Source organism: Anomaloglossus baeobatrachus, chromosome 8, assembly GCF_048569485.1.
Source record: "Anomaloglossus baeobatrachus isolate aAnoBae1 chromosome 8, aAnoBae1.hap1, whole genome shotgun sequence".
In the NCBI taxonomy this organism is placed as follows: Eukaryota; Metazoa; Chordata; class Amphibia; order Anura; family Aromobatidae; genus Anomaloglossus; species Anomaloglossus baeobatrachus.
Window position 1 is genome coordinate 174,338,387 of NC_134360.1, and position 24,141 is coordinate 174,362,527.

Below are 24,141 nucleotides of genomic sequence, written 5' to 3' on the forward strand. Positions count from 1 at the left end.
CTCGTTCCTGCGGTGTCACACATAGCGATGTGTGCTGCCGCAGGAACGACAAACAAACTGCGTTCCAAATGAGGAATGATTTTGTAAAAATGAACGACGTGTACACGACAACGATTTGACACCTTTGTGCGATCGTTACTGATCGCAAAAAGGTGTCACACACAACGACATCGCTAACGAGGCCGGATGTTCGTCACCAACTCCGTGACCCCGACGATATCTCGTTAGCAATATCGTTGTGTGTAAATGGGCCTTAAAGGGGTTATCCGGCTTAATTTGCTTTTTTTTATTATTTCCCTATTGGGCTACATTGGGGCAGGTAAGTAGATAGAGACCACTTACCTGCCCTGCTGTCAGCCCCTCTCCCCCGGCTCAGAGCGGTCATGTGACCGCTCCTGCCGTGATTTTGCTGCTTCCGGTCATTGCACGTCTACATGGGCAGGGCCATGTTGACATGCAAATGTGGAAACAGCATGTCGCCTCCCTGCTGGGCTGTACAGTGCGATGAGCCCCGCCCCCTTCCCTGCACCCTCCCACACATTCCCCCGCACCTCCCCCTGCACTGGTGTGGGGGTCCGTGACCTGGCGGCGGGGCCTGGCGGCGGCTGCCATGGTGTCAGCTCTAGCACCGACCCCCCTGCTCAGGATCACACATTCAAATATACCGGCATCACAGATCACCGATGCCGGTACATTTGAAAGTGCTGATGAGAAGCAGCGCAGCGCTGCTTCTCACCTTGCACGCTGTCTGAGCTCTCTTCAGCACAGCGGTGACGTCACCACTGTGCTGATATGTCTAGAGCACAGACAGCGCGCGAACGTGCAGGAGCGGCGGGGACCGATGACGGGTGAGTATGTACTCCCTATGGGGTGGTGTGTGTGTGTGTGTGTGTGTGTGTGTGGTGCACAGCCCGATGTGTGTGTGTGTGTATGTATGTTTGTGTATGCGGTGCACAGCCCGATGTGTGTGTATGCGGTGCAGAGCCTGATGTGGTGTGGGGTGCAGAGCCCGATGTGGTGTGGGGTGCATAGCCCGATGTGGTGTGGGGTGCAGAGCCCAATGTGGGGCTGTTATTTGCAATGCTGTAGTGTAGTGCGCTGCCCTGTAGTGCCCTGCCCTGTAGTGCCCTGTAATGTGCTGCCCTGTAGTGTGCTGCCCTGTAGTGCCCTGTAATGTGCTGCCCTGTAGTGTCCTGTAGTGTCCTGTAATGTGCTGGCCTGTAGTGTCCTGTAATGTGCTGCCCTGTAGTGTCCTGTCCTGTAATGTGCTGCCCTGTAGTGTGCTGCCCTGTAGTGCCCTGTAATGTGCTGCCCTGTAGTGTCCTGTCCTGTAGTGTCCTGTAATGTGCTGCCCTGTAGTGTCCTGTAATGTGCTGCCCTGTAGTGTCCTGTCCTGTAATGTGCTGTCCTGTAGTGCCCTGTAGTGTGCTGCCCTGTAGTGCCCTGTAGTGTGCTGCCCTGTAGTGCCCTGTAATGTGCTGCCCTGTAGTGTGCTGCCCTGTAGTGCCCTGTAATGTGCTGCCCTGTAGTGCCCTGTAGTGTGCTGCCCTGTAGTGCCCTGTAGTGTGCTGCCCTGTAGTGCCCTGTAGTGTCCTGCCCTGTTGTGCCCTGTAATGTGCTGCCCTGTAGTGTCCTGTCCTGTAGTGTCCTGTAATGTGCTGCCCTGTAGTGTCCTGTCCTGTAATGTGCTGCCCTGTAGTGCCCTGTAGTGTGCTGCCCTGTAGTGCCCTGTAGTGTGCTGCCCTGTAGTGTCCTGCCCTGTAGTGCCCTGTAATGTGCTGCCCTGCAGTGTGCTGCCCTGTAGTGCCCTGTAATGTGCTGCCCTGTAGTGTCCTGTCCTGTAGTGTCCTGTAATGTGCTGCCCTGTAGTGCCCTGTAGTGTGCTGCCCTGTAGTGCCCTGTAGTGTGCTGCCCTGTAGTGCCCTGTAGTGTGCTGCCCTGTAGTGCCCTGTAATGTGCTGCCCTGTAGTGTGCTGCCCTGTAGTGTGCTGCCCTGTAGTGCCCTGTAATGTGCTGCCCTGTAGTGCCCTGTAGTGTGCTGCCCTTTAGTGCCCTGTAATGTGCTGCCCTGTAGTGTGCTGCCCTGTAGTGCCCTGTAGTGTGCTGCCCTGTAGTGCCCAGTAGTGCCCTGTAGTGTGCTGCCCTGTAGTGCCCTGTAGTGTGCTGCCCTGTAGTGCCCTGTAGTGTGCTGCCCTGTAGTGCCCTGTAGTGTCCTGTCCTGTAGTGTCCTGTAATGTGCTGCCTTGTAGTGTCCTGTAATGTGCTGCCCTGTAGTGTCCTGTCCTGTAATGTGCTGCCCTGTAGTGCCCTGTAGTGTGCTGCCCTGTAGTGCCCTGTAATGTGCTGCCTTGTAGTGTCCTGTCCTGTAATGTGCTGCCCTGTAGTGTGCTGCCCTGTAATGTGCTGCCCTGTAGTGTCCTGTCCTGTAGTGTCCTGTAATGTGCTGCCCTGTAGTGTCCTGTAATGTGCTGCCCTGTAGTGTCCTGTCCTGTAATGTGCTGTCCTGTAGTGCCCTGTAATGTGCTGCCCTGTAGTGCCCTGTAGTGTGCTGCCCTGTAGTGCCCTGTAATGTGCTGCCCTGTAGTGTGCTGCCCTGTAGTGCCCTGTAGTGTGCTGCCCTGTAGTGCCCTGTAGTGTGCTGCTCTGTAGTGCCCTGTAATGTGCTGCCCTGTAGTGTGCTGCCCTGTAGTGCCCTGTAGTGTTCTGCCCTGTAGTGCCCTGTAATGTGCTGCCCTGTAGTGCCCTGTAGTGTGCTGCCCTGTAGTGCCCTGTAGTGTGCTGCCCTGTAGTGCCCTGTAGTGTCCTGCCCTGTAGTGCCCTGTAATGTGCTGCCCTGTAGTGTCCTGTCCTGTCCTGTAATGTGCTGCCTTGTAGTGTCCTGTAGTGTGCTGCCCTGTAGTGTCCTGTCCTGTAATGTGCTGCCCTGTAGTGCCCTGTAGTGTGCTGCCCTGTAGTGCCCCGTAATGTGCTGCCCTGTAGTGCCCTGTAGTGTGCTGCCCTGTAGTGCCCTGTAGTGTGCTGCCCTGTAGTGCCCTGTAGTGTCCTGCCCTGTAGTGCCCTGTAGTGTGCTGCCCTGTAGTGCCCTGTAATGTGCTGCCCTGTAGTGTCCTGTCCTGTAGTGTCCTGTAATGTGCTGCCCTGTAGTGCCCTGTAGTGTGCTGCCCTGTAGTGCCCTGTAGTGTGCTGCCCTGTAGTGTCCTGTCCTGTAGTGTCCTGTAATGTGCTGCCTTGTAGTGTCCTGTAATGTGCTGCCCTGTAGTGTCCTGTCCTGTAATGTGCTGCCCTGTAGTGTCCTGTCCTGTAGTGTGCTGCCCTGTAGTGTGCTGCCCTGTAGTGATCTGCCATGTAGTGTCCTGCCGTGTAGTGATGAGAGGTCAGTGCTGGGGCAGAATATACTAACAGGGAATGTGTGTGCAGGGGGCGGGCAGAGGGTGCGGCTGGACACTGGGGTGGGGCTGGACACTGAGGCCGGGCGGTGCCAGCTGTGACTGGGAGGTTTTGCACAGGAAGTGGTCATGTTTGCTGGAGCTGAATGTAAACAAGAAGCTGCACAGAATAAAGGGTGAATTCAAGAGGAACAAAAGTTAGAAAACAAAAAATAACAATGTAGGGGTGATTAATATGACAATACAGCACAGATTAGCTTAAACTCAAACATTTTTGTTATGTCGGACAACCCCTTTAAGACAGGATCTAAGGGGAAAGTTTTCTCCTTATGGAAAGTGACATGCCAGTATGAGAAGACTTAAAAGCCTTGCATGTTCCTCTGGGAAATTTAATATGCAAATTACCTCTTAAGAAAGGAAGAGGACTTGAACTCTATTGCCACCTATTGAAAGTAGCAATCCTAAATGTCAATATCGACCCTTTAGCTAGTCTTAGGCAGGCTTTGCACACTACGACATCGCAGGTGCGATGTCGGTGGGGTCAAATTGAAAGTGACGCACATCCGGCATTGCATGCGACATCGCAGTGTGTAAAGCCTGGATGATACGATTAACGAGCGCAAAAGCGTCGTAATCGTATCATCGGTACAGCGTCGGCGTAATTCATAATTACGCCGACGCGATGGTCCGATGTTGTTCCTCGCTCCTGCGGCAGCACACATCGCTGTGTGTGAAGCCGCAGGAGCGAGGAACATCTCCTACCGGCGTCACTGCGGCTTCCGTAGGATATGCGGAAGGAAGGAGGTGGGCAGGATGTTTACATCCTGCTCATCTCCGCCCCTCCGCTCCGATTGGCCGACCTGCCATGTGACGTCGCAGTGACGCCGCACGACCCGCCCCCTTAACAAGGAGGCGGGTCGCCGGCCACAGGGACATCGCACGGCAGGTGAGTGTGTGTGTGAAGCTGGCGTAGCGATAACTTTCGCTACGCCAGCTATCACCACATATCGCTGCTGCGACGGGGGCGGGGACTATCGCACTCGGCATCGCAGCATCGGCCTGCGATGTCGTAGTGTGCAAAGCCCGCCTAAGTCTCTCACCTAGCCAAATCAGATCTCATTTGTTGCACTGACAAAGGGTAATATCCTAATACAACGTGTCTGCAAGTTGAGATTCTGGTTTGTCTTATATATACTAAGTCATATGACAAGGCTTGTTAATGGGTCGATATTAACTTTTCGGATTGCTACTTCCAAAAGGTGGCACTAGAGTTCAAGACTTCTTCCTCTCTGAAGAGGCAATTTGCGTATTAAATTTCCCAGAGGAGCATTGCATGGCATTTAAGTCTCCTCATACTGGCATGTAAAATGTGGCATGTCACTCTCCATAAGGAGAAAACATACCCCTTATAAATGTATTGCATGGCTGTTTTTTGCACTTCTTTTTTGACCCCACTAGGGGGAGCCATATTACTAAACAACATAATATCTTACAGGTCCTCACTCTCTGCTCAGAAGGATATGTGCTGGTACAAATCGTACAATATGAGATATCCTTAGAGCATTTTCTGTTGTATTTATGTATTTATCTTTTTTAATTTGTATGTGTTAAATGTTGTTTGATTTAATAAAATAAAAATTAAAGCTAAAAATTGGAGCCTGTGCTAATTTTCATTTTTTTAAATGTTATATTGACGTCACATATTTATAGACCATACAGGTATATAATACGGTATATAGTATGGAGGAGTAGTCTAGATGTTATTCTATACAGTTTAAGCTGGAAGATTTCTAAGACACAGAATTTGAAGCTTATAAGTTTTAATATCCACTGCTTCATGAATAAGAGATTTTACCTCTTTCTCAAAGTTTTGAATATGAGAAATGTCCAAAAAAGATGAGGCCGTGTGCCCACAATAATGCCCAAACATATATTTTGAAATGTTTGGATCCAATTTATGAAATAAAGCTGTTGTGTGATAGTAAAAGAATAGAAACGTATATTTTTTTCTCTCTTTATGTAATAGATAGAAGTTTCATCTGATTTTCTCCAAATTTCATTCCACATTTATGGAGACAAAGGCTCCGATTCCTCAAAGTGGAGACATTTCTGGAGGAGGCACATGCCAATTGTAGGGTGTGCCTAATTCATAAAGTCACATTTACTTCTTAATGACTTAAAAGAAATCAGTCACCAGGTTTTTTCCCCCTAATCTGAGAGCAGTATAACGTAGGAGCAGAGATCCTGATTCCAGCAGTGTGTCACTTACTGGGCTGCTTAGTGTAGTTTTGATAAAATCACTGTTGAATCAGCAGGAGATTATCATTACAGGACTACTTGGTGTGCTGCCAGGTAGTCCAGCATATTCATGAGCTGTGTATAACTGCTAGATCTGCAGCTGAGAAAACATTGATTTTATCAAAATGAATGAAAATAGCTCAGTAACTGACACATTGCTGGAATCAGGATCTCCGTTTTTACATTATGCAGCTCTCAGAAGAGGAAGCAAAAAACTGGTGACAGATTCCCTTTAGGTGTACCTTACTTCAGCGGTCACGTTGATTAAGATTGTTGTGCAAAGTGCCATTCTTTATGAACCATGCCCAAAGACCTAACGAAAAAAGGCTCCCATTTATTACTAATAAAAAGATTGATTGATATGAGGGGGGTAATAAAATTTGGTATTCGTCCAAGCTAAACTTTTTTTTTTATGTTTTCAGTTTAGATTTTTTTCTTCAAATTAGGTGAATAAACACGGTGAGCACAGAATGCAAAATCTATAAGCAATGGAAATTCATTTGTGGAGGAAGATGAAAAGCAATTTGCCGAAATTTCAAATGGGGGTACTTCCCTTGTTCTATAGTCTACTAAATCAGCATACGATAAAAAGGACATTTGCAGAAAATTCAGTGTCCTGTACATTTAGACAGTAAAAGCTATAGTATAGCTATAGTAAATAATGTAACAATCCACATTTCTTTTTAGTTTACACAATAAAAAGATTACCTGCTCCATTGTCCAACAGGTCCAGATAAATTAATTTTCCAACATCAGGTTCAATAATGGCGGTCACTTTCACCCCAGTCACTGGTAGGAGCCCTTGGGTGACCGATGCATACACAATCATTGGATTAGGGTAGCTGTTTCGGATGGCATTCATGTGAGCTTGGACAGTAATTGGCTGGACGTTTTTATCTGCGGCTTTAGAGTTTACGATAATTGATATGTCTTCACTAATTGCAAATGTGTTGCACAGGCTGTACCGCCACGTTCCTCTCTGAAAATACAAAGAGATCACAAATAGTTTTTTTGGGGTTATACATTCATTTTGGATCTGAGTAGTAATGAACGGGCACTACCATGCTCAGCTGCTCTGTATTCATAACTAGTGATGAGTGAGCACTACCATGCTCAGCTGCTCTGTATTCGTAACTAGTGATGAGTGAGCACTACCATGCTCAGGTGCTTGGTACTCGTAACTAGTGATGAGTGAGCACTACCATGCTCGGGTGCTCGGTACTCGTAACTAGTGATAAGCGGGCACTACCATGCTCGGGTGCTCTGTACTCGTAACTAGTGATGAGTGAGCACTACCATGCTCGGGTGCTCAGTACTCGTAACTAGTGATGAGTGAGCACTACCATGCTCGGGTGCTCTGTACTCGTAACTAGTGATAAGTGGGCACTACCATGCTCGGGTGCTCGGTACTCGTAACTAGTGATGAGTGAGCACTACCATGCTCGGGTGCTCGGTACTCGTAACTAGTGATGAGCAAGCAGTACCATGCTAGGGTGCTCAGTACTCGTAACTAGTGATGAGCGAGCACTACCATGCTAGGGTGCTCAGTACTTGTAAGGGCAGTCAGACTCTGTACCAAGTATAACAGATATCAATGGGGAACTCAAGCATTTTTCTGGAAAATTTACGGCGCATGTCAGAAGCAAGTGTATGGGGTGGGCTTACGGGGTGAGCTCACCCCATACCCAGCAGGTAGTGGCTGAATATCACAGCCAGGATCTGCCGCTAATAATTGTGACTTGGGTGGAGGTCCGTTCGTGAATGTTAACCTGTTAAATCCAGCTGTCAAACTGTTACAGCTTGATTTAACATGTTCCGACACAGGGGCGTGCCATTTTCAGCTGCCATCGGCGCACCTGCAGCATTGCTGTATATAGCACAAGAAATCAGTGATCATAGGTTATAGTCCACTTAAGGGGACTGTTAAAAATAATGAAAAGGAAAAAAACGTTTTAAAAAATTTGAAAAAATAAAAAACATAAAAGTTCAAATCACCACCCTTTTGCCCCATTGAGAAAAAAAAGATAAAACATTTTCACATATGTGGTATCGTTCAGTTCGGTCTATCAAAATATAAAAATAATTAACTCGATCAGTAAACAAAATAAATAACGTCAAAATAGTTTTGTTTTGTTTTTTTTGGTTGCTGTAATACCACAAAAAATGCTGAAACGAGATCAAAACGTCATATCTATTCCAAAATGGTACCAATAAAAATGTCATCTCGTCTCATATAAGTCAGTTGACAGAATAATCAAAATAGCAACACAACCCCCAAAGTTTTTTTTGGGAAAATCTCTGATTTTTTCACTAAAATAATAAAAGACTAGACAGGTTTGGTATCGCTGTAATCATACTGATGAGGATCATCATACTGCAAGGTTATTTTTTACCACAAAATTACACTGTAAAAACAATTCCCACAAAACACGTCAGAATTGTGTTTTATCACAATATCTCCACAATTTTTCCCTGTTTTACAGTACACTATGTGGTAAAGTCATTCAAAAGTACATTTTGTCCACAAAAATAAACCCTCGTACAGTATGTCTATGGGGACAGAGAAGTAAAAAAGTTATGGCTCTGGGAAGGAGGGGAGGAAAAACAAAGATGCAAAACCAAAAATTGGCTGTATTGCTATCGCTAAGGGATTAAAAATATAATGGCTTGCCCAGGTTTTAATCCAGAAAGCACCCTTTCTGTAATACACAAGCCTTGGCTTCAGGATTTATATTTTGTGTGTGAATATAAAAAAAAAGTGCTGTTAGTAAGATCCTGTTACTGCTGTACATCACAGATGAATCAATTCAGTCACAATGACTATGCAGGTACAGCACCTCCCTATATCACTTGAATCCTTGGAATATTATTCACAGACTGAGAATACTGATCCCATTTTTAATTTCAATGCTGTAGTAGTACAACACAACACCATTTTTGCCTTTTTTGTCCCTTTCTGAAATGACCTGTGTGCTCTGACCTCTACCCCTACATTGGGAAAAAAAACCTAAAATGGCACTGTTTGTGTGGCGCCCTGGACAAGCCAGGACATCACAGGTACTACAACAACACACCCTACACCCCGGTTAGGAACATCAAGGTCAGACACAAATCCTTGTTGCCTCCCTCCAGGGGCTGATGTCCACACCAGGTGGGGCGGAGTCAGGTGGTCGGCTCCACCCACCGAGGAGTTCACAGTCCTGGAGGTGGGAAAAGGAAGGCAGTGGAGTTTGGAGTGTAGAGAGAGAGAATCAGGGGAAGTGGTAGTGGAGGAACTGACTGGCCGTGTCCGGGTACGTGGCCGGGCACAGAAACAGCAAGGTTGGCAGACGGTGGTGACCGTCTGCAGGAGAGGCCAATTGACGCACAACCGTAAGGACCGGGGACAGGCGGTGGCCCGCCGGTACCGGATCGGGGAGCGAAGAGAAGCCAGCACCATCCGGCAGGGCCTACGGACCCCGACCAGGCTAGGAGTCGCCGTTAAACCGGTCAAATCCGTCAGCGACGGGAACCTCCGGGGTTTCCCAGCACTAAAGACCCGACTGAAGGCAACCGTCCAAACCGTGAGGGAGAGAAAGCTACCGCCAGAGCTAGAGCTCCCAGGGCCAGAGCCTGCGGGCAAACAGGGGCTCCCTTAGCCAACCTACCACTGGGGAGCGGGTTACCGGTGGGAAGCCATTGGGGCCGAAAACACAACAAAGGTGCAGGGAGAGACAGTTACCGCCAACCTACCGGGAGTAACCGTTGCAGCCGTCTGTGGGACTCGTCCATCCAGCCGTTTGTTTTACCAGAGACTCCGTGTGCGTTGCTGGCTGAGTGAGTACCACCGTGCCGTCTGGCACTGCGCTGCCCCGCGACCCTGCACCTGGCCAAGCCCCGCAACCCACCATCCAGACAACAACTCCGGGCCCCGGGACTACCAAAATCCCCCTACCCACGGAGGGGAGAGAAACATCCCAGCTGCTCCCTGTCATCGCTCCCGGGATCCCCGTACAGAGCAGCGGTGGTGCCCCAACCTCACCACACACCGTGGGTGGCATCACAAACCGACATCCCAAACACAAACAAACCACCCCTTTCACTCACGGGCGAGGAGCGCCGCTCGAGTCCCCGGATCCGGCCCAACGATCGAGCCACCGAGCAGCAGCAGCAGCGCCGGACCCGAGCGTGGTGAGCGCAGCGTCCCCTCCCCGCCCGCGACATTTGCTGGCCTTCATATTTTATAGTCCCCTTTGATTGGCTAGGCTGGAACATGTGATGTGACATCTGCAGGACATTATGGGGATGTTTTTGCTGGCCTTCATATTTTATAGTCCCCTTTGATTGGCTATGCTAGAACATGTGATGTGACATCTGCAGGACATTATGGGGATGTCTGTACCACCATGTCTGAAGGTATTAGCCAGCTCACTGAGTCTTCAGAAGTGTGTTAAATAGCACAAGAGATTTTTTTTCTTTTTCAATCCTCATGAATCTAATCGTTTAGTATTAGAACTTGCAGGGATCTGCGAGTTTCAGGAAATTCGATTCACAGTTAATTCTATTCTGATCAACCCTCTCATCTCCAGCGGCGTTTGTCACGTTTCGCAGATCAGCACTTATTCAAGAGTATCAGAGATGATCTGCAGTACCTGGCAGCTGACAACACATTGAATAGAATAGAATCTGTGCTCAATGTTTACGTCCATCCACCACTAGAACTAATATTACCTGATTGGCAGGGGCACAGGGTGTCCCTCTCCCTCGTCCCACTGATCTAATATTGATGACTTATTTGTAAGATAGGCCATCAATAGCATGTGACTGCACAAATACTAATGATAATTCACAATATTTTAAAGAAAATAACATTTCTATATCTGTATATGTGTTAGGATCCAGTGTGATTCAGCATCATCACACATAAGCCTTACCTCCGCCGTTCCTGGGATTGCCAGTCTTGAGGATTTCGAGGTAAAGTCACTGGAGAAATTTGCCTCCGTATACACTTGACCATTTGGATCTTGTAACATAATCTTTGGTACTGCAGTTTTCCAGGTAACTAGAAAAAAGGTGTCATTTCCCACCGTGCTGTCTATTATGACGGCGCCATTCATACAAGTGTTTGGCTGGACAGTTGATCCGGTGCTTTCCAGCTTTTAGAAAATATCAACAGAAAATGTTTTCATAAGAATACAAGAAAGGTCACTCATCTCTGGAAATATTCACGTTAACATTAATGGTTACATGGGATCATTGCACAACAAACTATATAATAATATATATCACAAATATATATAATAGAATAAATCAAAATGTCATCGAGATAGATGACCACGAAATGACCAATAAAATCAGAGAAGACATCATTGATGAAATTTTGAAACACCGCAGGAGCATTTGATAAACCGAAGGGCATCACTAAATTCTCGAATAACCCCTTTGACGTAAGGCCATTTTCTACTCATCCCCTTCTCTGACATGAATAAGATTATAGGCCCCCCTAAGATCTAGTTTAGTAAACCACCGGGCTTCGGAGAGTTGGTTACAGAGATCAGGGATGAGTGGAAGCGGATACGTGTTTTTAACGGTAATCTTCGGAAATTGAGACAGGGCCGTAACCCTCCGTCCTTCTTCTTTACAAAAAAAAAAACCACCGGCCACAGGGGAAGAAGAAGAACGGATATGCCCTTTATGTATACTGTCGGATATGTAAGATTTCATAGCAGCCCTTTCTGGACCTGAGAGGTGATATAAACGGGCCTTGGGCAATTTGGAGTTGGGAATCAAATCGATGGCACAGTCATATGGGCGATGAGGTGGCAAAACCTCGGCCTCTATTTCCGAGAATACATCTCTGTAGTCCATCAGGTATTCCGGAAGATCCTCAGGACTTACGGAGGACACAGATATGGTTTTTAAACACCTTTTATGACAGGCAGAACTCCACTTGATTATGGTACGACATTCCCAATCAATAACAGGATTATGCAACATTAACCAAGGATACCCCCAACACTAAGTAAATCAGTCCAGAATGCAGAGACCCGATCACCAGAGTAAACATTTCTGTAGCAAACCGAATGCAGTTTTGAGACAATGGTGTTTTATCAATTGCCAGGAGTTGGATAGGTCACTGTTCCTAACTCTAATCTTTGAACGCATCTAGAGTCAATGAAGTTCATAGCAGACCCACAATCAACAAAAGCAGTAGTTGACCAGACCGACTGCCTGACCCGGAGGGCAATGATTAGAAGTATCTTATTGGAGGAGAGGAAAGATACCTGATAGTCTGGGCAACATCCTCGGCCATTACCCAGACTTAGAAGTTTCCCGACGACTGTTTAGTGGGACGGCAAGCTGGGCAGTCCTTCCTCCAGTGTTCATGGTGTCCACAATAGAAACACAGCTTGAGATCCCAGCGTCTTCTCCTCTCTTTCTTATCCGGACTGATGGCTCCAACTTCCATGTACTCTGTAGCTGGCAAAGGCAGAGTGGGAGGAATCTCACGCATCACGGATTCCCGTAATCTATGGTCCATGCGAACTGCCTCCGTCATTGCTTCGTCCAAGGTACTGGGAGGAGGGTGCAGAGCCAAGGCATCTTTCAGTGAGTCCTAAAGACCTCTCCGGAACTGGCACCTGAGTGCAGAATCATTCCACCGTACCTCAGTGGACCACTGCCGAAACTCAGAACAGTATTGCACAGCAGTGTTATTCCCCTGAGTGAGACACATAATCCTGTCCTCAGCCACCCGTACTCGGTCTGGTTCATTGTATATCCCCCCGAGAGAGTCAAAGAAGAGGTCAACCGAATGTCGTTCTGGGGCTGAAGGGGGTAGGGAAAATGCCCAGGCCTGGGGACCCCCTCTAAGTAACGACATAACGATCCCTACCCGCTGAGTCTCGTCCCTTGAGGACCGAGGTCGGAGCGTAAAAAGAAGTTGTCAGCTCTCTCTAAATGTCCGGAATAGGTTTTTCTCCCCAGAGAATTTATCGGGGAGCATCACCGTGGGTTCGGGAGTGTTAAGTTGGACATCAGTGGGACTATGACGACCCACATTTTGTAAGGTAGATGCCCCCAAGGTGACCCTCGCAGAGGCGGAGACCTCACTCTGCAGCATATTATGTGAAGCTACCAGGGTGCGATGCTCTGCAGCCAAATCCTGAACCAACTTAGTGAGGTTGGCCACTTGCTCACACAAAGTACTAAGTGGGTCCATTATAGTATGCCTCCAATGCATAGAAGGATCCCACTACCAAGGTAACTGGCATTAAATTCCTATGAGAAAACTAATGCCTATTTGAGGCCGGCTATATTGTCAAGCTGCCACCAGGGGGAGCCGGAGCTCTACAGCAGAAGACACTACACAGAGCAACCAGAAACAGGAAGTAAATACAGTGTTCTCATACACGGCCTCACAGCACAGCTGAGAAGCAGAGCTGCAGGGCATGCAAGGAAAGGTCAGGCAGGCTGGGTCAAACACAGTATGGGCAGAAGCAGGACTGGAGGAACGAGCTGAAGCGGAGTCAAAGTCAGGCCAAGGTCAGTACCAGAGGAATCAACTAAGTGGGGAAGTAGGAGAGGGGACAGAGGACAGGAGGGATGACCAGGGGACGGAACACAGACAAGGTCACGGGGGCACAGGAACCGACAGATCAGGATATCACTCACAGGACCAGCAAACACAGGCAAAGCAGTGCTAAGCTTATAGCCGGCGCTGGTTCACTGGAAATGTCAGCTTTTAAGGCATCCAGGCTCCGGAAGTGAGGCCCGGGAGAAGGCTCCGCCCCCTAGCCATGTGGACAGGTAGGCGAACCATGACAGGTATTCTGTCTCTAATATCCTATCACAATATATAATAGGTATTATAATAATAATAATAATAATAATAATAATAATAATAATAATAGCAAATACCTCCAATTAGAAATGTTGTGCCAGAGCGTCACACTACTGTATGTAAAAATGGTCCCATTCTTGTCCAAGACAGTAGGACGATTTTCTCTCACTTGTCATCCGTGTGCTCTCAGTGTGTTGTCTGTGTGCAATCCGTTTTTTTCACAGCAGCTATTAGTCATTTACAGGAGCATTTACAGTGCTCTGTGCTACATGATAGAATTGCATCCATCACTAGGATGGTCTGTGTGCCGTCCATGTCACATCCAATTTTTTCTTGCACCCATTGACTTGTTTTGGCGAGTCTCGGACATTTGCAGGATACAATCGCAGCATGTTGCGACTTTTCTCGCATCCAGAATCTGACCAACTGCTCTGCCTTATTGACAAACATTGGTCAGAGTGCAATGGGAGATTTTCTCGCATTGCACTCGTCTGATTCATACGCTCGTGTAATCGTACCCTTAGTTAGTCACTTGCTCGTGGACATAACCATGGATACCTAAGGTCTTACAATACCCTGAACATGAGGAAAGTGACATAGTGTATCAGGAGAACTATACTACATTTCTGATTGGAGGTATTTGCTAATATTATTATTATTATTATTATTATTACATCTACTACATATAGGGATAGTATCCTAGAGATGGGAATAACCCTTAAATAGTAGGTGAAATCAGCCTGTGAGAATAGGAAAACCCAGGGGAAGAGGTATTTGCTGAATGAAGATTTACTTGTATATACATTGAGTAGTTTGTGAGATTATGTACATTTTTGGTACTTTTACTAAATGTTAATAAAATCTTCCCACTGTGGAAGTAGCTTAGTAGTAGAAAGGCTGCAGAGAGTGCTAGGTGATGTGATTAGAGAGCACTGTTGCTTGCAGAGTCGGCATCCTGGGCTACAACTTCACCAAGAACAAAATCTCAAGGAGATTGTATGTTCTCCCCATGTTCACGTGGGTTACTTCCGGGTTTACCGGTTTCCTCCCATGTTCCAATGCCATACTGATAGGGAATTTAGATGTGCCAATGAGTGAGTTAGTGAGCATTGGCATATGATGGCGCTATGTATAGTAAATATTCAAACTCCCCAATGATATGTTCTATTTTGTAAATACAAGCAAACACTTTTAAAAGGAACCCATCAAACCTAATAAAAAATTATTGAATCATAAAAAAAAAAAAAAAAAAAAAGGAACCCATCAGCTGATCTAAAGTGTCCAAATCAGTCACAGGCAGCATGAATCAGAGTCTGGCAGTGTTTCAGGCAAAATCCAAATTTTAAGATGACACTAGCATAGAGGAGATGAGGCTGCTATGGCTTCTCCTGCCATCCTCCAGATGACTTTAAGGAATAACATTTGGAACTCCATTCTATGTCTGAACTGGGTGCAAAAAACCTAAAAAACATCACTATGGGGAGATAAGGTATGCACACCAGTGACTATGGAAGGGGAATACATGGAATAGCAGAAACTGCTGTGTGAATACTGACATGAAAAATTCAATAGCTATTTGTTAGAATGAAATGTGAAAAATGGAACCTGCATTACTGCCATGAATATATGAATAAAGAGAAATTTAGCTACTGAATTGATCAATGCAGAAGAGCCCCAACACTACGCCAAAGTATTTCTCTACGTTGGGGTCCCTAGCTTGTGTGTGTCCTCTCATGCAGTTAAAAAACTTACCGTGTATGGGACGCTGAGACCCAGGCTATATATGCGTATAATGTGGATTGGCAATAGGTGTGTATGGGGAGGGTTCACAAACGAAAAACTACTAACATTAAGGAATAACGTTTGGAACTCCATTCTATGTCTGAACTGGGTGCAAAAAACCTAAAAAACATCACTATGGGGAGATAAGGTATGCACACCAGTGACTATGGAAGGGGAATACATGGAATAGCAGAAACTGCTGTGTGAATACTGACATGAAAAATTCAATAGCTATTTGTTAGAATGAAATGTGAAAAATGGAACCTGCATTACTGCCATGAATATATGAATAAAGAGAAATTTAGCTACTGAATTGATCAATGCAGAAGAGCCCCAACACTACGCCAAAGTATTTCTCTACGTTGGGGTCCCTAGCTTGTGTGTGTCCTCTCATGCAGTTAAAAAACTTACCGTGTATGGGACGCTGAGACCCAGGCTATATATGCGTATAATGTGGATTGGCAATAGGTGTGTATGGGGAGGGTTCACAAACGAAAAACTACTAACATTAAGGAATAACGTTTGGAACTCCATTCTATGTCTGAACTGGGTGCAAAAAACCTAAAAAACATCACTATGGGGAGATAAGGTATGCACACCAGTGACTATGGAAGGGGAATACATGGAATAGCAGAAACTGCTGTGTGAATACTGACATGAAAAATTCAATAGCTATTTGTTAGAATGAAATGTGAAAAATGGAACCTGCATTACTGCCATGAATATATGAATAAAGAGAAATTTAGCTACTGAATTGATCAATGCAGAAGAGCCCCAACACTACGCCAAAGTATTTCTCTACGTTGGGGTCCCTAGCTTGTGTGTGTCCTCTCATGCAGTTAAAAAACTTACCGTGTATGGGACGCTGAGACCCAGGCTATATATGCGTATAATGTGGATTGGCAATAGGTGTGTATGGGGAGGGTTCACAAACGAAAAACTACTAACATTAAGGAATAACGTTTGGAACTCCATTCTATGTCTGAACTGGGTGCAAAAAACCTAAAAAACATCACTATGGGGAGATAAGGTATGCACACCAGTGACTATGGAAGGGGAATACATGGAATAGCAGAAACTGCTGTGTGAATACTGACATGAAAAATTCAATAGCTATTTGTTAGAATGAAATGTGAAAAATGGAACCTGCATTACTGCCATGAATATATGAATAAAGAGAAATTTAGCTACTGAATTGATCAATGCAGAAGAGCCCCAACACTACGCCAAAGTATTTCTCTACGTTGGGGTCCCTAGCTTGTGTGTGTCCTCTCATGCAGTTAAAAAACTTACCGTGTATGGGACGCTGAGACCCAGGCTATATATGCGTATAATGTGGATTGGCAATAGGTGTGTATGGGGAGGGTTCACAAACGAAAAACTACTAACATTAAGGAATAACGTTTGGAACTCCATTCTATGTCTGAACTGGGTGCAAAAAACCTAAAAAACATCACTATGGGGAGATAAGGTATGCACACCAGTGACTATGGAAGGGGAATACATGGAATAGCAGAAACTGCTGTGTGAATACTGACATGAAAAATTCAATAGCTATTTGTTAGAATGAAATGTGAAAAATGGAACCTGCATTACTGCCATGAATATATGAATAAAGAGAAATTTAGCTACTGAATTGATCAATGCAGAAGAGCCCCAACACTACGCCAAAGTATTTCTCTACGTTGGGGTCCCTAGCTTGTGTGTGTCCTCTCATGCAGTTAAAAAACTTACCGTGTATGGGACGCTGAGACCCAGGCTATATATGCGTATAATGTGGATTGGCAATAGGTGTGTATGGGGAGGGTTCACAAACGAAAAACTACTAACATTAAGGAATAACGTTTGGAACTCCATTCTATGTCTGAACTGGGTGCAAAAAACCTAAAAAACATCACTATGGGGAGATAAGGTATGCACACCAGTGACTATGGAAGGGGAATACATGGAATAGCAGAAACTGCTGTGTGAATACTGACATGAAAAATTCAATAGCTATTTGTTAGAATGAAATGTGAAAAATGGAACCTGCATTACTGCCATGAATATATGAATAAAGAGAAATTTAGCTACTGAATTGATCAATGCAGAAGAGCCCCAACACTACGCCAAAGTATTTCTCTACGTTGGGGTCCCTAGCTTGTGTGTGTCCTCTCATGCAGTTAAAAAACTTACCGTGTATGGGACGCTGAGACCCAGGCTATATATGCGTATAATGTGGATTGGCAATAGGTGTGTATGGGGAGGGTAGTAATGCAGGTTCCATTTTTCACATTTCATTCTAACAAATAGCTATTGAATTTTTCATGTCAGTATTCACACAGCAGTTTCTGCTATTCCATGTATTCCCCTTCCATAGTCACTGGTGTGCATACCTTATCTCCCCATAGTGATGTTTTTTAGGTTTTTTGCACCCAGTTCAGACATAGAATGGAGTTCCAAACGTTATTCCTTAATGTTAGTAGTTTTTCGTTTGTGAACCCTCCCCATACACACCTATTGCCAATCCACATTATACGCATATATAGCCTGGGTCTCAGCGTCCCATACACGGTAAGTTTTTTAACTGCATGAGAGGACACACACAAGCTAGGGACCCCAACGTAGAGAAATACTTTGGCGTAGTGTTGGGGCTCTTCTGCATTGATCAATTCAGTAGCTAAATTTCTCTTTATTCATATATTCATGGCAGTAATGCAGGTTCCATTTTTCACATTTCATTCTAACAAATAGCTATTGAATTTTTCATGTCAGTATTCACACAGCAGTTTCTGCTATTCCATGTATTCCCCTTCCATAGTCACTGGTGTGCATACCTTATCTCCCCATAGTGATGTTTTTTAGGTTTTTTGCACCCAGTTCAGACATAGAATGGAGTTCCAAACGTTATTCCTTAATGTTAGTAGTTTTTCGTTTGTGAACCCTCCCCATACACACCTATTGCCAATCCACATTATACGCATATATAGCCTGGGTCTCAGCGTCCCATACACGGTAAGTTTTTTAACTGCATGAGAGGACACACACAAGCTAGGGACCCCAACGTAGAGAAATACTTTGGCGTAGTGTTGGGGCTCTTCTGCATTGATCAATTCAGTAGCTAAATTTCTCTTTATTCATATATTCATGGCAGTAATGCAGGTTCCATTTTTCACATTTCATTCTAACAAATAGCTATTGAATTTTTCATGTCAGTATTCACACAGCAGTTTCTGCTATTCCATGTATTCCCCTTCCATAGTCACTGGTGTGCATACCTTATCTCCCCATAGTGATGTTTTTTAGGTTTTTTGCACCCAGTTCAGACATAGAATGGAGTTCCAAACGTTATTCCTTAATGTTAGTAGTTTTTCGTTTGTGAACCCTCCCCATACACACCTATTGCCAATCCACATTATACGCATATATAGCCTGGGTCTCAGCGTCCCATACACGGTAAGTTTTTTAACTGCATGAGAGGACACACACAAGCTAGGGACCCCAACGTAGAGAAATACTTTGGCGTAGTGTTGGGGCTCTTCTGCATTGATCAATTCAGTAGCTAAATTTCTCTTTATTCATATATTCATGGCAGTAATGCAGGTTCCATTTTTCACATTTCATTCTAACAAATAGCTATTGAATTTTTCATGTCAGTATTCACACAGCAGTTTCTGCTATTCCATGTATTCCCCTTCCATAGTCACTGGTGTGCATACCTTATCTCCCCATAGTGATGTTTTTTAGGTTTTTTGCACCCAGTTCAGACATAGAATGGAGTTCCAAACGTTATTCCTTAATGTTAGTAGTTTTTCGTTTGTGAACCCTCCCCATACACACCTATTGCCAATCCACATTATACGCATATATAGCCTGGGTCTCAGCGTCCCATACACGGTAAGTTTTTTAACTGCATGAGAGGACACACACAAGCTAGGGACCCCAACGTAGAGAAATACTTTGGCGTAGTGTTGGGGCTCTTCTGCATTGATCAATTCAGTAGCTAAATTTCTCTTTATTCATATATTCATGGCAGTAATGCAGGTTCCATTTTTCACATTTCATTCTAACAAATAGCTATTGAATTTTTCATGTCAGTATTCACACAGCAGTTTCTGCTATTCCATGTATTCCCCTTCCATAGTCACTGGTGTGCATACCTTATCTCCCCATAGTGATGTTTTTTAGGTTTTTTGCACCCAGTTCAGACATAGAATGGAGTTCCAAACGTTATTCCTTAATGTTAGTAGTTTTTCGTTTGTGAACCCTCCCCATACACACCTATTGCCAATCCACATTATACGCATATATAGCCTGGGTCTCAGCGTCCCATACACGGTAAGTTTTTTAACTGCATGAGAGGACACACACAAGCTAGGGACCCCAACGTAGAGAAATACTTTGGCGTAGTGTTGGGGCTCTTCTGCATTGATCAATTCAGTAGCTAAATTTCTCTTTATTCATATATTCATGGCAGTAATGCAGGTTCCATTTTTCACATTTCATTCTAACAAATAGCTATTGAATTTTTCATGTCAGTATTCACACAGCAGTTTCTGCTATTCCATGTATTCCCCTTCCATAGTCACTGGTGTGCATACCTTATCTCCCCATAGTGATGTTTTTTAGGTTTTTTGCACCCAGTTCAGACATAGAATGGAGTTCCAAACGTTATTCCTTAATGTTAGTAGTTTTTCGTTTGTGAACCCTCCCCATACACACCTATTGCCAATCCACATTATACGCATATATAGCCTGGGTCTCAGCGTCCCATACACGGTAAGTTTTTTAACTGCATGAGAGGACACACACAAGCTAGGGACCCCAACGTAGAGAAATACTTTGGCGTAGTGTTGGGGCTCTTCTGCATTGATCAATTCAGTAGCTAAATTTCTCTTTATTCATATATTCATGGCAGTAATGCAGGTTCCATTTTTCACATTTCATTCTAACAAATAGCTATTGAATTTTTCATGTCAGTATTCACACAGCAGTTTCTGCTATTCCATGTATTCCCCTTCCATAGTCACTGGTGTGCATACCTTATCTCCCCATATCCTCCAGATGACTGACTGATCTCTTCCAGACACATGCCCATCCCGTTGGGTGGGAAGAAGTTGCAAAGGACTCATCTCAGCTCTCCTGGTGCGATATACAAACTATGAATGCAATAGTGCACCAGGCTCTAATTTACATTACCCACAGTTTAAGCAACATGAATCAGCTGACAGGTTCCCTTTAAATCTGGTATAACCTAAAGTGCTAGTGTCAAATTTATAAATTATCCCCTATAATCATTATGGTGGTTAACTTCCTGGTCACTGAAACCCTCAGTGATCCAGAGAACAGAGCTCTTCTTGATTGGTAGAGTCAAAGGTGCCACGCAATCTGCCTACAGTTTTTTGAGATGTAAATCTGCTATACGAGATACAGTTGAAACCAGTGGTTTACATACACTATCTAAAAAGTTTCATATGCATGTTTTCTCACTATCGGACATGAAATCAGAATCAACCTTTTCTGTTTTAGGTCAATTAGGAACCAAAATTATTTATATTTGCCAAATTTCAGAATAATGAGAGAGAGAGAATGTTTTAAGGCATTTATATTGCTTTCTACAAAGTCCAAAGTTTATATACACTAAAAGTACTATGCCTTCAAACAATATTGGACAGCCCATATGATGATGTCATGTCTTTGGAAGCTTCTCATAGGTTTATTGGCAACATCTGAGTTAAGTAGAGACACAGCTGTGGATGTATATTAATGCACACCTGAAACGCACTGCTTATTTGTGTAACATCATGGGAAAGTCAAAAGAAATCAGCCAAGATCTCAGGAAGAGAATTGTGGACTTCTACAAGTCTGGTTCATCTTTGGGTGTAATTTTCAGATACATGAAAGTGCCTCGTTCATCTGTACAAACAATTATATACAGGTACAAACAAGATGGGAATATCCAGCCTTATACCACTCAGGAAGGAGATGGGCTCTGTGTACCAGAGATGAACGTGCTTTGGTCAGACATATGCATATCATCCCAAGATCAAAAGACCTTTTGAAGATGCTGGTGGAAGCTGGTAAATAAATGATTAGTGACGAAATGTATAATTGGTGGAGGAAGGTTGAACTAGATGGACCTAGGTCTTTTTTCAACCTGTGTAACTATGCAACTATATGTAACTATGTAAATGTATGTAAGCTTTTGACTTTGCAGAAAGTAATACAAATGTATTAAAACATTCTCTCTCTCATTATTCTGGCATTTGGCAAATTAAATAATTTTGGTTTATTCCGATTTTATGTCAGATAGTGAGAAAAACACATGTTTCTTTTTAGATTTTGTATGGAAACTTCTGCTTTCAACTGTATATGATATTCCTTTATTTTATTTCATGGGACATTTTTTAATTAGGCTGGTATTACATGGTGACTTTGGCAATGACACAAGTCACGCATCAAAGTTCACTAGGTGTTGCCATTGTGCAATGTAAGTCAATAGGCTTGCATTGCAACCCCGACAGTACTGCGTCCACAAAAAGCAAATCAAAAAAAGTTCAATCACATTGGACTTTATGCAACTTGCTTGTCCCGGTTTTGTACTGCAGTGCAATGGAACAATGTCGTTGCCCCAGCCTTCTACCTTCAATGAAAATAAATGAATAGAGAAACATCAAGAAAAACATTTAAACCTGAACTAATATAGACACAAATACACAAGCGTGAGGTTGTCCCACCTGAAAAGACAAGTCTCCAGTTAAAGGCTGAATTCCAATGAAAGCATCAATCAAACCATTGCTGTTCACTTTATCTGTTGCTTTGTAATTCAGTCCACCTAGAAAACAAATATAGAAAATCTTATTCTTTTGTTGGAATCATCCTAAAATGTACTTTGTATATTAATGCCTTTACTAACTTTGCTTCCCTATTTATGTGTGAGTGATGCACTATGTCTGTCGTGTTAATACCCCTGAATACACCAATCGTGTCAATGTATTATGTTGTGTGAGTAATGCTTTGTGTCTTTTGTAATGTTTGCAATGAATTGTGTGAAAGGTTAAGATCTGCTCAGAAACCGACCGAAGTGTCAGAGACAGGTAATGTTGGGACTAACCCACCCTGGGAGAGGTTAAAAGAAGAAGGGAATTTTGTTTACTTACCGTAAATTCCTTTTCTTCTAGCTCCAATTGGGAGACCCAGACAATTGGGTGTATAGCTACTGCCTCCGGAGGCCACACAAAGTATTACACTTAAAAGTGTAAGGCCCCTCCCCTTCTGCCTATACACCCCCCGTGGGATCACGGGCTCCTCAGTTTTAGTGCAAAAGCAAGAAGGAGGAAAGCCAATAACTGGTTTAAGAACAAATTCAATCCGAAGAAACATCGGAGAACCGAAACCATTCAACATGAACAACATGTGTACCCGAAAAAACAAAAATCCCTAAGAAAACAGGGCGGGTGCTGGGTCTCCCAATTGGAGCTAGAAGAAAAGGAATTTACGGTAAGTAAACAAAATTCCCTTCTTCTTTGTCGCTCCATTGGGAGACCCAGACAATTGGGACGTCCAAAAGCAGTCCCTGGGTGGGTAAAATAACCCCTCGTGATAGGACCGTAAAACAGCCCTTTCCTACAGGTGGGCAACCGCCGCCTGAAGGACTTGTCTACCTAGGCTGGCGTCCGCCGAAGCGTAGGTATGCACCTGATAATGTTTGGTAAAAGTGTGCAGACTCGACCAGGTAGCCGCCTGGCACACCTGCTGAGCCGTAGCCTGGTGCCGTAATGCCCAGGACGCACCCACGGCTCTGGTAGAATGGGCCTTCAGCCCTGAGGGAACCGGAAGCCCAGCAGAACGGTAGGCTTCAAGAATTGGTTCCTTGATCCACCGAGCCAGGGTGGATTTGGAAGCTTGCGACCCTTTACGCTGACCAGCGACAAGGACAAAGAGTGCATCCGAGCGGCGCAGGGGCGCCGTGCGGGAAATGTAGATTCTGAGTGCTCTCACCAGATCCAACAAATGCAAATCCTTTTCACATTGATGAACTGGATGAGGACACAAAGAAAGCAAGGAGATATCCTAATTGAGATGAAAGGGGGATACCACCTTAGGGAGAAACTCCGGAATCGGGCGCAGAACCACCTTGTCCTGGTGAATCACCAGGAAGGGAGATTTGCATGACAGCGCTGCTAGCTCGGACACTCTCCGAAGAGACGTGACCGCTACTAGAAAAGCCACTTTCTGTGAAAGGCGAGAAAGGGAAACATCCGTCATAGGCTCGAAAGGCGGCTTCTGGAGAGCAAGTAGAACCCTGTTGAGATCCCAGGGCTCTAACGGCCGCTTGTAAGGAGGGACGATATGACAAACTCCTTGCAGGAACGTGCGTACCTGAGGAAGTCGTGCTAGGCGCTTCTGAAAAAATACAGATAGCGCTGAGACTTGTCCCTTGAGGGAGCCGAGCGACAAACCTTTTTCCAAACCGGATTGCAGGAAGGAAAGAAAAGTAGGCAATGCAAATGGCCAGGGAGAAACTCCCTGAGCAGAGCACCAAGATAAGAATATCTTCCACGTCCTGTGGTATATCTTGGCGGAGGTTGGTTTTCTAGCCTGTCTCATGGTGGCAATGACCTCTTGAGATAATCCTGAACACGCTAGGATCCAGGACTCAATGGCCACACAGTCAGGTTCAGGGCCGCAGAATTCTGATGGAAAAACGGCCCTTGAGACAGCAAGTCTGGTCGGTCTGGTAGTGCCCACGGTTGGCCTACCGCGAGGTGCCACAGATCCGGGTACCACGACCTCCTTGGCCAGTCTGGAGCGACGAGGATGGCGCGGCGGCAGTCGGACCTGATCTTGCGCAGCACTCTGGGCAACAGTGCC

The 24,141-nt window shown here is 44.9% G+C and overlaps 1 protein-coding gene across 1 annotated transcript in view; it reads right to left on the reverse strand.

Moving 5' to 3' along the window:
* LOC142250128 (calcium-activated chloride channel regulator 1-like) overlaps positions 1 to 24,141 on the reverse strand; it is a 136,061-nt gene that overhangs the window by 23,244 nt on the left and 88,676 nt on the right. Inside the window, exons 9-11 of the mRNA XM_075322220.1 lie at positions 22,005 to 22,102; positions 10,598 to 10,819; positions 6,393 to 6,663 (exon numbers count right to left, since the gene is read on the reverse strand). Coding sequence (XP_075178335.1) covers positions 6,393 to 6,663; positions 10,598 to 10,819; positions 22,005 to 22,102 — 591 coding nt within the window. The remainder of the gene's footprint in view (positions 1 to 6,392; positions 6,664 to 10,597; positions 10,820 to 22,004; positions 22,103 to 24,141) is intronic.